The sequence below is a fragment of the Conger conger genome, chromosome 17, assembly GCF_963514075.1.
Source record: "Conger conger chromosome 17, fConCon1.1, whole genome shotgun sequence".
NCBI lineage: Eukaryota > Metazoa > Chordata > Actinopteri > Anguilliformes > Congridae > Conger > Conger conger.
In genome coordinates, this window is record NC_083776.1 from 15,706,625 (window position 1) to 15,723,661 (window position 17,037).

Consider the following 17,037-nt stretch of genomic DNA (forward strand, 5'->3'; position numbering starts at 1 on the left):
CCCAGCCTTAATTATTGCTTGGCTGACATCATTAAATAATATTTACTATTACTAATCTGTTTGATGATTTCTTGCTCTGGGGGTTGAAATAGTGTTCTTGCTGTGAAGATTATTTCAGTATATCTTCGCAGCCTATATCTATGTTTCTGTCTTGTGTCTCAGTTTACGTTTGCTCTTTAGAGGTGGAGAAATTTCAGGTACAATTGGTTAACTTTTGTAAATTCAACGGAATACAGAATCAGCCACACTTATAATATCTCCTCCCTTTATTCGCGGGACCCACCATTGAATGCATACACACTAACATAAGCGCAGTTGACAGTGAGTCACCTAGCTCACATGCGTGCTGCGGTTCTAGCCCCGTGCGGCAGTTTGATACATACGGCACATGTTTCCTGGGCAGAATGCATCATATGTCGCTTAGCACATCTTCTTTATAATCTTCCCTTTAGTTTATGAACAGCCATCTCCCATCTGAACACCACCACCTGCTATATAGAAGAGTTTTACTTTTGCAGTCAAGGCACTATTCCCCAAAAAACACAAATAAATATATATGTAAATAAGATGCCCCCTCAGACTACCACCTTCATCTTCATCATCATCTCAGCTCTCCATCAGCTCCAGGCCAAGCTGATCCTAAACGAGTGACAAAATGTCAGTGAGGGATGCAATTATTCTACTGCATTAAACTAAATGACTGTTATATGATTCACATTCCTAATACTAGCATTTTTCCAGGACAGCCTTGTCAAGCGTCTACCAATACAATTTATGTTGCCCAATTAAGGCTGCTTCAAAAATGCATTGATTTTCAAAGAGTTTACAAAGATGCATTCATGGATTTGGACACAGATACTACAAGTCAAACAACAGGCCTCCGCCTGCCTGAGAGACATCCAGAGTTGGATGGGCAACCACCATCTAAAGCTCAACCCAGGTAAAACGGAGGTCATCTTCATCCCTGCTTTTACCTCTCCCTTCTTTGATTTCTCCATCTCACTAGGGGATACCACAGTGACCTCATCTCCTAGTGCAATAAACCTTGGAGTGGTGATGGACAACAGGCTATCCTTCTCTGAGAACATCGCAACGGTGACCCGGGCATGCAGGTTCTTCCTGTACAACATCTGGAGAATCCGACCCTTTCTCACCACCTACTCCACTCAGCTCCTTGTTCAAGCAATGGTCCTGTCCCGTGTGGACTATTGCAATTCTCTGCTGGCTGGCCTTCCAGCATCTGCCATCAGAGCCCTACAACTGATCCAGAATGCTGCAGCCCGTCTGGTATTCAATGTTCCCAGACATTCACATGTCACCCCCCTGCTCCGCAACCTCCACTGGCTGCCTGTTATGGCTCGCATCAAATTTAAAACTTTGGTGCTCGCATACCAGGCAGTTAAACGATCAGCCCCTGTATATATTCAATCCCTTATCAAGACTTATACACAACACGACAAGACCCCTCCGTTCTGCCACTTCGTGCCGTCTGGCACCTCCTCCTTGCCACACCTGCACCTCGCGCTCACGACTGCTGTCTGTCCTGGTCCCACGGTGGTGGAATGACCTCCCGGTGGATGTCAGAATGACAGAGTCTCTGACCTCCTTCAAGTGCAGACTGAAGACCCATCTCTTCAGGCTACACCTTTCCCTCCCCAACTCACCACCATGATTAGCCTTAGACTGTAATGGCACTTATGTATAGATTGTATAGATATTGTTACTTGTATAGGTATTGTTATTTTTTGTATTCTAGCTGCAATAGGACTCGGAACTACACTGTCCTCTCAGGTCCTCTTTGCACTTGTTCTTGTGTTTAATTTGCACTTTGTTGTACGTCGCTCTGGATAAGAGCTCCTGCTAAATGCCATGTAATGTAATGTAACAGGCAAGGCTCCCATTCAATAAATCACCATTGTGAGTGCTGTGTCACGCAAACAGGCTATTCATCAGAGTGATGTCATATCTTCAAGGGAATTAAGAAGCCCGGTCTACTCTGTCATTGGTCGTGATGTACAGCCGACCAATCTGAAACTTCATTCCCCCAAAAGGAATACATAAGATAATTATATTTATTATATTATTTTCAAATGATAATCTGTGGATAAGGCACATATTGGTGGGGAAAAGGGCTGTGCAAGAGGGTGGATGTTTACCATTAGCTCAAAGGGGGGACGCCACTCCTTAAAGTAGATCTTGGCTGCCTCAAAGCTTGGTTCGTCAGTCTTCTTGCAGTAGACCCGGACCAGTTGTTCAGCAAACGTCTCCGGAAGGAGCAGGGACACCTGTGGGCAAGACGGTCCACTGCCAGGCATCAGGAAATGCACAAATGATGGACGGACATGATTTAAGGAAAATAGGATTCATCCTCAGAGTACTTCCTGTCGATCCAAAGTTTTTCATCTTGATTCTAAAACCGTAATTATACAGAAGCCCAAATAACCTCCTACCTGCTCTTTGCTGATCTTTGTGGCATTTGTGGGGTCATTCTTGGTGTAAAAATACACGTTATTGACCGGGTTATCCTTTTTCTTCCCATAATCCATGTTAATAATCTGCAGGAGTAAAAAGGGAACAAAAGAGCACAAGCAGAAAGCATGCCAAGGTTACTAAGACTTGTCTGAGTTTCACACAAGTCATTTTTACATTACATTAATGGCATTTGGCAGACGCTCTTATCCAGAGCGACATACAGTTGAATAGACAATCCTCCCCTGGAGCAATGCAGGGTTAAGGGCCTTGCTCAAGGGCCCAACGGCTGTGCGGTTCTTATTGTGGCTACACTGGGGATCGAACCACCGACCTTGCGAGTCCCAGTCATCTACCTTGACCACTACACTACAGACCCCGTCCACAAACCACAGACTATCATTTGCAGCAACAAATTCCTTTGTGACATCACTAGGTGTCTCTGGCCTCCGGAGGGAAAATAGTGTTATTAGCATGAAACGGAGACTATAAGGAATAAGGAATTTTTCAGTCTCTGTAAAAATAACACTACCAAGAACAGTGACCAATAATATATATAAAAAAACAAAAAACTATAGGACTGAAAAAAACTAAATCTCAAGAAGTTCTAAAAAGGTGGTTCTAAAAGCTTTATATATGGTAGCATTGTTGTTCTGATACTTGGAAAGAATTTGACTTTTGCTTCAAATTAAAAAAATTATAGAACACACTTGTCATGCCTCCCATTCACATTGACATGGTATCAAATTTTTTTACAATGTACATTATTGCTGGATTACTCGATGTTGTAATTGTTTTCAGTTACATTGGTGAATGGACAGGTATTAGTACAGGTATTGATGAATGCCCTCACATGCAAAGAGCATATGGGACAGCCATAATTACAGTATTTCATGTGTGGGCATGTTCTTTGAGCATTTCTTCACCTCTTCATATTAACTTCTTCCGCACCTTTAGGTTTTTTCCACAGTAAAATGTAAACACTTTCAAGTTTCCATGATTATTCAAAATGGAAACTTCACATACATCAGGTGCTAGAAATATGGCTGGTAGGTGAACATTAAAAAGATATGGGATACTATAGCACAAAATAAGCATAATTGGCAAGATGTGACAGACAGAACTGAAAATCTGCTCTCACTCCACAATTTGGCAGTTTAATGACGAAGCGATTATACACACACATTTGGACCACTTTGTCACAGATTTTAATATTTATCATACTGATTTGGCATTATAAGAAAGCCCTTGGAACCAAAATTACACATTTATTCCAGTTACAATAGACCTCATTTCACAATGTTGTGTGTGGGGTCCTGGTCTCTGCACTTGTCTCTAGGGCAGGGAATTTGACAAGCCCTACTTCCATTACAGTAGGACGAAGAGAGATAGTTATTTGATCAATGTATTTTAGGTTGTCACCAGCTCTATCATTTATGTTGTCCCCAAAATGAAAAAAACAATTAAATTGTGACCAAACTTAGGTTATAATGTCAACACCATCTCCAGAAAATTTGGTGTTGGATATTTGAGTCAATGCAGAGATATCATTACTGAAGCAGCATCAGACAGTTTTGGATTACCAATTCCTGGGTTTCCTCCCTTTACCTGGGAATCATGTGTGAAGACAGTCTGGCCAATCAGTAGCACTAATTAACCACGAGAAAAGAAAACCAGGGCTGGATTTGGATTACAGCCCAGTTTTACAATGTGGTGTGGCTGTGTTCATGCAGAAAATAACCTACCCTTCACAGCACAGAGTATCTGAACCTTGAAAAGAGTATGCCATGAAATCAATTCTCAATGTAAACATTGTTTCTCACCTTGCCATACTCTAATCCAACAGAGATGAAATGTGTGCTTCACAATGCTTGATAAACATATCTTGATAAACTTAGAATAGCATCTTAGCATCTTGACTGGTAACCACAGTCAAGGCTGACAAACATGAACATTTCAAAACATGGTTAAACGCAGGCCAAGCAGAAATGTAAAAGTAAATGGTTGACAGGTATTTGCATTGTTAAATACAATAGTGCCATGATGCTGTTACTTTGTATAAGGCAGGGGATGGTGGTTTTGTTTCATGAACATTTGTAGGTTGAATACAGTGGTCATTACGTGTGTATGGCATCATGAACAGTTGTTTATTCCAATGTCACACAATTAGGATCCAAGTTAATGTCACTGATATGACAAAGTATTTGTAATAATGATAATAATAATAATAATAATAATAATAATAATAATAATAATTTGACTTGCATGGTGTACATAAGGTTTCAATCAGAGAACAGTTGCAAAGAGGCATTATTGTAGACATTTGACTCACAGTGACTTCGAAATCTTCAGCCTGAAGTGTTACACCTGTTCTGCCGTCAGGCAAGGCTTGAGCAATGCTGGCTGCCATCCTGGTGCACTCATCCTGAAGAAAAATGGACCACCCGAGTCAGAGTGATGAAAGACCTACTACAGAACAGTGACACAAAGTAGACAGTGGTATAAAGGCACTGATTGTGTTAGAAATGCTCGACTCATATGCTCCGTCAAGGGTCCCTGTCATTCCCACCATCTGCTTCTTTCACTCTCTCCCCCTTTTTACAGCGTCTACAGACTGGTTAATCTCACCAATGTGTCTGCCACAGGATCCTTGGGCCGGACCTGGCCCAAATATTTGTAGAGTTTGCGATCAATGATGTTCTCCAGGATGGCCCGAGCCTCTGGAGACGAGGAGTACAGGATCTGCTGGAAGATGTAGTCTGAAAAGGGATTGGCGGGGAGGGGGGGGGGGGGGGGGGGGGGTTCTTATTATTATTATTATTATTATTATTATTATCAGGTGTACTCTTAAGCCTAAACGTTCTCAAAAGCTACACAACTTTCAACAACTTGGGCTGCATATAGCCGATGCAGATAGCACCTGCTCTTTAGTAAATTAGCTACCATTGTGTTTTAACAGGCACTTAATTTGCAGCTCTTCCGTTAAATCTCGGCAATATGAGAGCCTTCCATCACTATATAACAGGTATGTAAAGTGCCTAACCGGTGAGTTTTGTATAAGCCTCCATATCGTCAATGGCAGTGGAGATGGTGAAAATCTGGCCATTGGAGCCTATGATCTGAATGTGGTTGTCAGCCATCACAAAAGCCTCTGTTATCCTGTAGACAAGAGAAACCATCACTGTTTGCATTCATATCATTATGGCAAAGCAATATTGGACATGGTTCCCCAGTATGAGCTGGGGTCTTTTTGGAAAAGTGTGAAGGTACTCACATTGTTGAGATGATGTTTCCCACTTTGTGCTGGTAGGCCCGCCGATGAAGGCTATACCGTGTGTGAAACATGTCGTACAAATTTCCCACTTCCTGGAACCAACAGAAATTATTAACATACGCATCATAATGGCAAATCAGCAAAAGGGAGGTTTGGTGCAAGTATGGCGAGTATCTGTCCTAGTGAAAGTAATTTCCCTCGACCCCCCCTGATCGAATCCTATCAAAAATCAAAGGCCTGGTTTGTGCTTTTATTTAGTGTAGTTTTTATATACTGGAGAATGTAGTCAGACTCCCATGCACATAATGCATGTAGATTTTTGTTGTGGTGTCTATAGCCAGACCCACATAGTGCATATAGCCTTTGACAGGTATGACTTTTAAGACTCTGCAATTTGGTTTCTCTTGTAAAACTTTTATTTATATTTAATTTGGAATTTAATGTGATTAAGTAAGTAACCTGCCAGGTAAAATACATTGTTGGTTACTCCCTAGAGTTGGTCTAGGGAGGTTGCAAATTTACGCTTAATGTATCATGGCATATTGCACCCGTAGGCAGTAAATCAATCGCCTCCGCTAGTCAGTTCATTCATGTCAAGAACAGTCATAGCTAATGTTGGTCTTCTTGGGTCCCTGAGCCGCCATCGCCTACACCCAAAAGCAGTTATTCCTGCGACCTCTGTAATGACTGGAGATATCTAGCCAGCTTGTGACACATGCACATAACGGCCGATGTGACATGTGGCGGGACCAACAGAGGACTGTTCAGGGAGTCCGTTACGGTACAGGATTCCTTTAGCCATCAAGTCTAAATTATAAATAAGAAATCTACCAAAGCTAGATAACTAATATAAATTATTATTAAAATGGAGTCAGATAATAAATACAAAGGTAGATTTGCCCTATTGTGGAGATGCCCGGACCAGTAGAAAGCGGAAGGCAGAGTGGTACTACTGTCTTTGTAACTTGGTTTATTTATTGGCTGATCTAGTCATTAACCATTAACATTTAACCCTACTAACCTCATTCAGATCAGAAGGACAAGCACACAGATACCTTCACCCTCGCTAAATTCTGTCGTTGGGTTCGTGCAAGGCTTACACATTTATTCCAGATACAATAGATCCCATCGCACAATGTGGTGTGTGGGGTCGTTCTCTGCACGGTGGCACCAGTACCTTGTCTCTAGAGCAGATGTGCTTCATTCCGCCCGCCTTACACACACGTAAAAACTTCAGGAAGCGTTGGTGGTCAAAGCTATTTTGCATGCCCAGGTAGTAGGAGTCTCTAATGACAAAAAGAGAAGTTTGTAAAGATTCGATATTGGTTAAAAAAATGTAATAAAATTAATCAGTAACTGGCAAACAGACCCAACTGTCATGACATGCACACTGCTTGTTCTGAGTAATTGACTCATTCATTGAAAGGGGCGTGTTCAAAATAATAGCAGTGTGGATTTTAATAAAAACAGATGTCATTAATTGTCCTTTATTAAGGAAGAAGGGAAGAAAATGTTTCGCACATTGTTATAAAATATATTTCCTTCTGAATTGCAAAGAAACATTGTTCGCGGGACCAACGTCATTTAATTAAAAAGAGAGGGGAAAACATATAAAGAAGTGCAGCAAATTATAGGATGCTCAGCTAAAATGATCTCAAATGCTTTAAAATGGCAACAAAAACCTGAAACACGTGGAAGAAAACGAGCAACTACTGTTAAAATGGAATGAAGTGTAGTCAGAATAGCGAAGATTCAGCCATTCATCAGTTCCAGAAAGATCAAAGATGATCTACAATTACAAGTGCTGTTAGTCAGAAGACGTATGATCGAAGCTAAGCTATCATCAAGAAGCCCCCTGTAAAGCACCATTGTTGAAAAAACCGCATGTGCAGAATCGGTAAAAATTTGCCAAGGAACACATCGATTGGCCCAAAGGGAAATGGCGTAACATTCTGTGGACTGATGAGAGTAAAATTGTTATTTTCTGGTCTAGTGGTCATCGACAGTACTTCAGAAATGGGTGTTTCAACAAGACAACAACCCCAAACACATGAGTAAGTGAGCAACATCTTGGTTCCAGACAAAAAGGATTGAGGTAATGGCCAGCTCAATCCTCAACTCCATTGAAAACTTGTGGTGTGACATTAAAAATGCAGTTTCTGAAGCAAAACCCAAAAATTCACAGGAACTGTGGAATGTAGTTTGTTCATCCTGGGCTGAAATACCTGTTTCTAGGTGCCAGAAGTTGGTTGACTCGATGCAACACAGATGGACAGCAGTTATCAAAAACAATGGTGATGCAACTAAATATTAGTTCAGTCATTTAAAGTGAAGTTAAATCTTGAAAAGTTTATTCTGTTTATACAGTAAGTGGTTGAGTTTGAAGAGAAAAATGTTGAGATTAATATTCCTTTTCTTTGCTTCCTGTAAAAGAATAATGCAGACTTTGTTTGTTAATGCTTTGATTTGGAAATATGCGACTAAAAGCTATTTAAAAATATCTGCACTTTATTCACTTTTTTAAATTAACTGCTATTTATTTGGACACAACTGTATATATATTTTAAGTGAGGACTGTAAACAGGCGGTACCATTTGGGCATACATGGCTGCCAAGCGTGCTGGCTCATTAACTCTGGTCCTCATGGTCACTCCAATGGCAATCCTAGAATCAGGACTAGATAATGCCAGATTTCTTATACCTGCACTTAGGAAGTGATTGAACACACAAGTAATCAGAAAAAGCGGAGAAGCCAACTGTCCAATTACTTTTGGTCTTTTAAAATGGGGGGAATGTGTATGATGGACCATGATGATATGAGTAGTCCAATCATTGTCATTTCACAAGCAACTCCAGACTGCCAGTAAATAGTACCACTAAATAGTATCTATTTATAAATCCTGGCCTTCAAAACCCTGTGTTTCTGGCTCCACTACACTATGTCATGGCAAGCTATTCCACACACTCTCTGTGTGAAAAATATATATTTTTTCAAATTATTTTCTAATTTCCAATTATGCCCCCTCGTTCTGCTAACCAAACTCCTGAATAATTGCCTGTACTTAGTTAATCCCTTTACGAAATGTAAAAGCCTCAATCAAATCACCCCTAAGTCTCATGATCTAGCTTTCCTTATTAGTCCCCATGAAGTCTGAGTAATGGGTCCTTATTACACCCCTAAGTCTCCAATTTTACCAATCTTAAAGAGATTAAGCATCTTGAATCTTTCTGATGTCAATCTTTCTTTAAGTCAATCTGGTTGCCCTTCTTTGAACCTTTTCGAGCACCACTATATCTTTCTTGTAGTGCAGAAGGTGGGAACTTTGTTGCAGGAAATCAGCCTCGTGTATGAGAAGATATTGATATCAGCCCCAGAATTTCCATAAAGTGCACTTCCATCCAAATCACTCACCGAGCAAGATAATCAAATTTGTCCACATCAATGCCACTGTTTTTGTTGGCCACAATCTCATACAAGAAAGATTTTTCTTCCTGTCTTCCTTGATATGGCCACTGCAGAGATGAGAAAGTTGATTAGACTAAGCAGGAGAAAATCCTCCCCTGTAGGGTCAAGGGCCTTGCTCAAGGGTCCAATGGCTGTGTGGATCTTATGGTGGCTAGACTGGGATTAGAACCACCTTAGATTAAAACCTTGCCTATCCCAGTCATTTACCTTAACCACTACGCCACAGGCCGCCCCGGGTTATCGTAGAGACGCACCTGGCCGGGAGGAACATGGTTCCGCAGGGGTCCGGCGATCTGTTCCTTAATAAACACCAAATCCTCAGGCAGTTTCAGCCCATGATCCGGCAGCTTTGTCCTCAGATTGTTTTTGTCGAGCAGGTGATCTAACATTTGCACAGATGCAGTCTCATGCTAGAGCACGCACAGACAGACGGACAGACAGCATTAAGGATAAGCATAAGCATAAGCACCAGCATGAACCGATACGAATTGTGTGGTTTATAGAGTAATGTAAAAGCAAAAATACAGGCAACAAAAGAACAGGACACAAAAGAGTAGAAGTTGAAAAATACCTTCCACCCCAAACCCGGGCGTGCTTTTGGGATGAACATTCCATCGTACGTGTGGGAAAAAGGGCCATGTCCTGACCACAGCAAGAGGGATGAAAGAGGGGATGAGAACTGTCACTCAGAATAAAAATATATACTATAACAATTGGGGAAAAATAAAACCCAAAGAATAATAAAATATATTACAATAGGGAAGATGACCCTCCTTATAGCACTTTTTTCAACTTTTAAAGATAGCAACAAAATCATAACGTGACTACATTATCCTCCAACCGAAAGAGATGCAAATCGACAGACAGTGTAGGCTAATTAGTGTTCCGTTTCAACCTGACAGAAGATGCATGTTATGGCTCAGACACGGACACAGATTTGAGGATGTCTGGACAGATGACCGCACCCAGCACCAACAGGGCTGTTTCGACTGGACAGGATTCTGAATGCGTCAGGATTCTTCTGACAATATTGATGAACTCACATATTGTATGTGGTTTACAGTTGCTTTTTGTGAGGATGCTGTGATTCCTTCAAAACTAGAGAAGATTTATCCCAACAATAAGCCTTAGGTTAATAAGTCACTGGAGGGTTTATTGGCCAAAGAGCATTCTAATGATGAGGCTGCCGAAAGAGAAACCACGAATGTATAAGGAAAAAATTGAGGGTAGGCTTGGTTCAAATTTGAGATTGGCTTGGAATGGAATGAAAACTATGGTTGGGCTGCAGGAGATGAAAATTGAGAATGTGGTGAACAGTAAGCTTGAGGTCCTTCCAACTTGGCGTGGATTCAGGGTACCCAAGCTCAAGTACAAGAGAACCAATTAACTCTATGGCTATAGCTCTACACTCACCGAGCACTTTATATGGTATTTAATAGACTTATTTTTTAGACTTCTACTGCTGTAGCCTATTCACTTAGTGCTGTGTGTTCAGAGATGCTCTTCTGCATACCACTGTTATAATGTGTGGTTATTTGCATTACTGTCACCTTCCTGTCAGCTTTGACCAGTCTGGCCATTCTCTTCTCATTAACAAGGCATTTATGTCTGCAGAACTGCTGCTCACTGGATTATTATTATTTTTGCACCATTCTTTGCAAACTCTAGAGACTAGTGTGTGTGAAAATCCAAGGAGATCAGCAGTTTTTGAGATACTCAAACCACCCTGTCTGCCATCAACAATTCCACGGTCAAAGTCATTTAGATAACATTTTTTATCATTCTGATGGTTGATGTGAACATTACCTGAAGCTCTTGATCCATATCTACATGATTATATGCATTGCACTGCTGCCACACGATTGGCTGATCAGATAATCGCATGAGTATGTAGGTGTAATAAAGTAACAATGTTCCTAATAAAGTGCTCAGTGAGTGTATGTATTGTTGACTACCTTAGACCAGTCATTTTAGGTGTTCTTTTAACTTGTGTGTTCTGTGTTCTTTTTAACCTTTCTGCAAATTGCCCTTCGAGGGACAATAACAGAATTGTATTGCAGTGCATTCCCTGTACTGGTGAGGGCAACTGACTGGCATTATATTTACTTATGGCTAAAGCCAATACCTGTCAGGTTCTGTGTTTTTCATTGTCAGTTTTTGTCGAAGTTGTTAGCTTTTCCGTGTATTCATTCCCTCTGTATTTACCATAGTCTGTTTCCTAGTTATTCCATTCATTCATTCATTTCATCTGTGTTTTATTTTGTGTCTCCGCCTTCCCAGTCCTTACATGCATTTCCTTTCTGTCTCCTGTCATTCCACTAACTTCCTGGTTATCATGCTTGTTATGTCCATGTATTAAACTCCCTTTGTTTCTGTCTTTCATTGCCAGATTGTTATGTGTCCTGACCATACTCTCTTATTTCTGATTGATTGCCATTGCGGCCTGTTTTGTCTTAGACCTCCAGCTCGAGATTTATCTTTCTGTACTGATTTGACCCAAAGTTTTTCGGCCCTGTTTGGCTTCTCGGTTTTTGTTTCCGGATTCTGTTTTTGTTTGGACTGCCCACGTGTTATCAGCCCTTTGCCTGTGACTTTGACGTCATATTGGATTATCCATGATATACCGGCTTGCTGGTGTACCGACCCATTGCCTGTTCTCTGTTGCTACCTTTCGCTGGCTATCGACCTTCGCCTGTTTATTCTGCTGCAAAGAAAATTAAGACTTGAAAGCTTACTCCTGTGGTCTCGCTACTGGGTTACTGTTCTGGTCCCTGACAATACCAACTGTTTAGGGTAAGAGGAAGATGTATTGACGGAGGGGCTGTGAAACATACCAAGGTCATGGCACAGTCCTGCTATCTTGACACACAGTACGTCGTTCTCAGTAATATTCAGCTCAGCCTGGCGCTGTTTCAGGGCAATGATCAGTTTGCCTGCCAGGTAGCACACCCTGCCAGAAAGAACACATTCTTTGACATTGTTTACAGTACATTATTTGGTAAGTGGTGTCGAGGACCCGGCCCTAGGCCCCCCTGATGAGAGATTGACGGGGGATGGGTTCGAAAGGAATGCATTGTTAACCCCTCGCACACGCCATCGAGGTGGTAGTAAGAATGCCCGTAAGAAGAAAAATATGTGGTTCAGAGAATGAGCAGCCATACTTGTCAGTAGAGGAGTCTGAAGTCGGGGGACTTAGATTTAGGGTTCTAAGGAGCAAGGTTAAAGTTCTGACTGAAAATACCCCAACCCTACAGGGGAGGGGCACAATGAAAAACAAAAATAAGGAAAACGAAAGGGATGTCAATACCGAAAGAAAATTAATGATTAACGGCGGATGATTTACACTCAGCTATTGGCTGGATGTCCTTTGTAGATCCCTTAAGGCGCCACAAAAAGGGGCACCTGAAGAGGGTGTTGAGATGGTGGCAGGCTTTAACGTCTGGCTTGCATGAGATCAAAGTTTGGAGGAAGTCAAGGAGAGATTATGAAACTGACACAGACACCAGTGATGAATAGGTTCATTAAAAACAACATAAGGGCTAGTGTTTTTCCACTCATATATTAAGATGGTGGAAATTCCCAAACCAGAGGGGCCCATGAAATAAAATATTGGGGACAGTTCTTTTGAGGTATGAGAAAATGACAATTGGAAAAACAGAAATAATTAATATGGTCATTAAAAAACAGGTTATATAAGAGATAAATGTCTTCCCGCTTGACATATTGGGGGCATTTCATATCAAAAATGGTACACTTTTGTATGCAAAAAAGATATATAAGGAATAAGCTTTTAGACCTTAGAGCAGGATCCCAGAATTTGGCTTCAGAAGATATCTACGAGCTGGTGAAGAAAGAGCCACGCAGAACAACTATAACCAAGCTGGAGTGGTAATTATAATCTATATTACTTGTAGAAGTAGGAAAAGTAACATATTATAAGTTTACTTTTATATATCTTTTATTTCTCATTAGGGTACTATATAAAGTAGAAAAATGTAGAGAAGTTATCATATTTAGATAAATATAATATTCTAGGAATAGTTTCTTTTTAAACGTCAAGAAGGGGGAGCTATAGGATAAGGCTAAGGCCAAAGAGGATGGATATAGGAAGGGTGTACCTTGATTTTTAAACATCGTGGTGGAAAGGTAATTTAGAAAGAGCTAAGAGGGGTATATGTAACTTGCATGTGATTAGCAAACTGCAAAAGATGATATGTACACTGTAATCTGTATAACTCTATTCTTTTGATTGATTATAATAAAGTATATCTTACTATAATCATATGTGATAAAGAGTCTTTAGAGGAATACATTGAATACAGGACATCGATTACCAGATTTGCATCACACCCTTCACTTCGAGACTGGGCTGGAAGTTCAGTAGAACTTACCAGGGCTCCAGGACGTTCGGAGTACTTGAGTTCGTGGGAACGTGAGGTCTGAGCTCGGCAAGGGGTCCGTGGCTCACGACAGTGGATACCCAGAGCCAAATCAAACCCTACTTTTATTTTTCAATGCATAATTGTTATGTTTCATGCTTCATTCACGACTGTCTTAAAAATGCTATTAATTGAACATTTCCAAACTAATAAAATGTTAAAATTGGTTAAGGTAATAAAAACCTTTGCCATGCAAGACCCAAATGGCATTTGAGCCCTTTTAAAGGGAACATGACGTACCCAATAGAGTGTTCAAAGCGGGTGTGGCAGGCTCCCGGGAAAACAAAGTCTGTGGCTCCCAGCTGCTTGAGGTGGCGCAGACGCTGGAACTGAGGTGTGTCAATAATGCTCACCAGCAAAGGGTGCAATTCAATAGAGCCGTGGATAGGGTCATTGAAGACCTATAAGGATGTGAGGAATCAGAGCAAAGGAAAATGCTGAAGACCAATCCATATTGAGTTCAACTTAAGTTTGCTTTATTGGCATGGAATACAGTAGTGTGCTAAAGCCTAGATTAATGTTTTCTACATTAGTTTGTCAGTAGAAAATAACAAATTTGAGACAAACATTAATTATCCAAAAGATTAAATGTTACGGAGGTTGCTCAAAACAACCTACCAGCCAATTTTCTGATAAAAGTGCAAAACAGTTTACCTCAGAGATTTGATGTGGTTTTAAAGGTTAATGGTGGTCAAAATAAATATTGATTTAGTTTAACTGTTTATAATACATTTTTCAATATTTAGAAACTTTTAATTTCATTATTCTGAAACCATCTTCGCTTTCCAGATGTTTTTTTTACAAGTGCATAAGACTTTTGCACAACACTGTACATACAGCAAATATAGAGAAAGGGTAACACACAAGTAGTGCTGTAGAAGGTCATGAATACAGTAGTGTGCAGTGATGATTATACACTTAACACAATGAAGAATAAATCATAAACCAAGTACTATTCAAGTATTTATTTCACGTAATATTGGTTCATGTCGATGAAAATAAGTAAATAGATGACAATATATTGTGAAAACAAAAAATAGTCTCTTTTGGAGAAAAAAGTCAATATCTAGTGTGAAAACCCTTGCATTTACCCTTGCTTTGCATTTAATCGTACACATATTTTTTATATTTCTTCACTTATTAAACCATTCCATATGGTTTGAAGCTCATTCCAAATAGATTCTTTCAATGTTACAACAGATGTATTCATCTTGGTATCCAGCAAATCCCAGATTTGCTCAATCGGATTAAGGTCTGGACTTTGAGCAGGCCAAGTCATAACTTTTATGTCACCAGATGATTATTTTCATAGAACAGCTGACCATCAGAAGTAATATTGCAGAATAATGTTTCTTCAAGCCAGTTTAAACAAGTTGTTTATCATCAACAATCATGGAATGAGCCTTCAAACATGCATTCATGCTATGCAAAAGTCAAAAAATAAAAATGTAAACATTTTTCAAAAAAAATTAAATTTTCTGTGTTTCTGTTTATTAGCCGTACTTTTACCCCAATGTAAATGGTAAATGGTTGGCATTTATATAGCGCCTTTATCCAAAGCGCTGTACAATTGAAGCGTTCTCATTCACCCAGTCATCCACATGATGTTGTTGTGTTGTGTGCTAAGATACCAATAACAGCTTGTGTGGCCATAGATAGAGTCTACATCCTTTTGAGATGTGACTACATATGGCATGATGCTTGATATGCCACTACTACACTACTACTATGATATGGTAAATGGTTGGCATTTGTATAGCGCCTTTATCCAATTCTCATTCACCCATTCATACACACACTCACACACCAACGGCGATTGGCTGCCATGCAAGGCACCAACCAGCTCGTCAGGAGCATTTGGGGGTTAGGTGTCTTGCTCAAGAACACTTCGACCCGCCCAAGGTGGGAATCGAACCGGCAACTCCTCCGACTGCCAGACGACTGCTCTTACCACCTGAGCCAATGTCGCCCCCAATGTAATTGTGGGAATTTATTTTTTTGTTCTCTTTGCCTACAATAGTATTGTTCAATACATTTTCACCAAAACATTTTGAAGAAGTAATATATTAGGACCCATTTTAGACAAACGTGGTGGTGTATAATCATCACTGCACATTACTGTACATTTGAACCATTTCAAACACAATAAACAATCACTCTCCTCTCTTGTGTATTCAATGTCTGCTCATCTGAGCAAAAAGTACAGTTTTACCTTGTTGTCTTGCATCTTGATTGTCGATTGCCAAGGAATGCAGAAAGTAACTCACATACAGTAACACGACTTTGTCCGTGGCAGCCGAATCCAATGCTTGGGTTTTGTAGAACAAGTCTTGTCGAATTTATAAAGTCTTCTCACCGGCTTTTTAAATGCTGTGTAATCCGTCTTCCTGTTGGTCGACTGGTGAGCAACCGTCGAAAGATGCTGCGTCCCTTGTCAACTCAAGCTTTCAAGGGTGTGGCTCAAAGTCCCAACAGAGTATATATTATTTCCTTAGCAACACATTTCCATAGCAACACAAAATAAATATATTATTTCCATATATATTATTTCCAAATAAATAAGACGGTCCTACACAGGGGCATCACAGGAGCGAGATCCTACCGCCCTGCTATGAGTTATGAGCATTCAGCAGGCCTCACTTTCTGCTGGAGGAGAAAACACAACGTTATTCTTCTTCTGTACAAAAGCTCCAGAGAGAGCCAGCAGTGTCCATGGTGTGCAAACCCCCTCTACTGGGAAAGGACAATGTCAGGAGCCAGAGCTGCACATATGCATGCAGGGCAGGGATTCCATAGCAACACGGAAGATTATCTATATCTTATGTCGGGGAAAGCTATATCCTTTTATTTCAACACATTTGCTCTCATGTTTTCTGAATACCACAGGTATAAGGTTGGCAACCCTAACAATTTTTGTAAATAAAATCAAACAAAGTGAAAACCTATTTTGGCAATACAATTTTACTTAATTTAGCTCATCTCAGTCTAATGGAACTATATTGTGTCATTCTATCACTTCCTGTTTCACTAGACTCTAGTGACTAGAGTATAAAAATTAGGTAACATGTATGCAAAATCCCTTTGTCATCCATCAGGATGGGGAAAGCCAAAGAACTGTCAATTCATAACAGAAAGGAGGTGCTTGACCATCACAAGTCTGGTAATTGGTACAAATTATTATTCTTTTTTTCCATTTTCTGTTTTGGAGGGGCTGGGGGGGTTAATGCTGATGCCTGTGACAGTCAGACCAGTGAAAGCTGAGGGTATGGATCTAGAGACAAGCTATTTGAAGGCCAGCTCTCAGAACTCTCAGAAACCTCTAATATTACAGTTCAAGCTAGGATGTGCCCAACAGACTAAAACTCAAGTTCAAAATGCAATTTCCATCA

At 40.3% G+C, this 17,037-nt stretch overlaps 1 protein-coding gene across 1 annotated transcript; it reads right to left on the reverse strand.

Moving 5' to 3' along the window:
• Positions 1–606: 606 nt before the first annotated feature.
• Positions 607–15,973, reverse strand: LOC133116935 (deoxynucleoside triphosphate triphosphohydrolase SAMHD1-like). Its single transcript, XM_061226957.1, has 14 exons — positions 15,861–15,973; positions 13,889–14,049; positions 12,044–12,159; positions 9,781–9,851; positions 9,464–9,619; positions 9,156–9,256; positions 6,921–7,029; positions 5,744–5,835; positions 5,513–5,628; positions 5,098–5,228; positions 4,802–4,894; positions 2,451–2,555; positions 2,157–2,285; positions 607–639 (listed from the first exon to the last, which is right to left on the reverse strand). The coding sequence occupies exons 1-14, from the start codon at positions 15,873–15,875 to the stop codon at positions 607–609; spliced, it is 1,428 nt and encodes a 475-aa protein (XP_061082941.1). The 5' UTR covers positions 15,876–15,973.
• Positions 15,974–17,037: the final 1,064 nt, after the last annotated feature.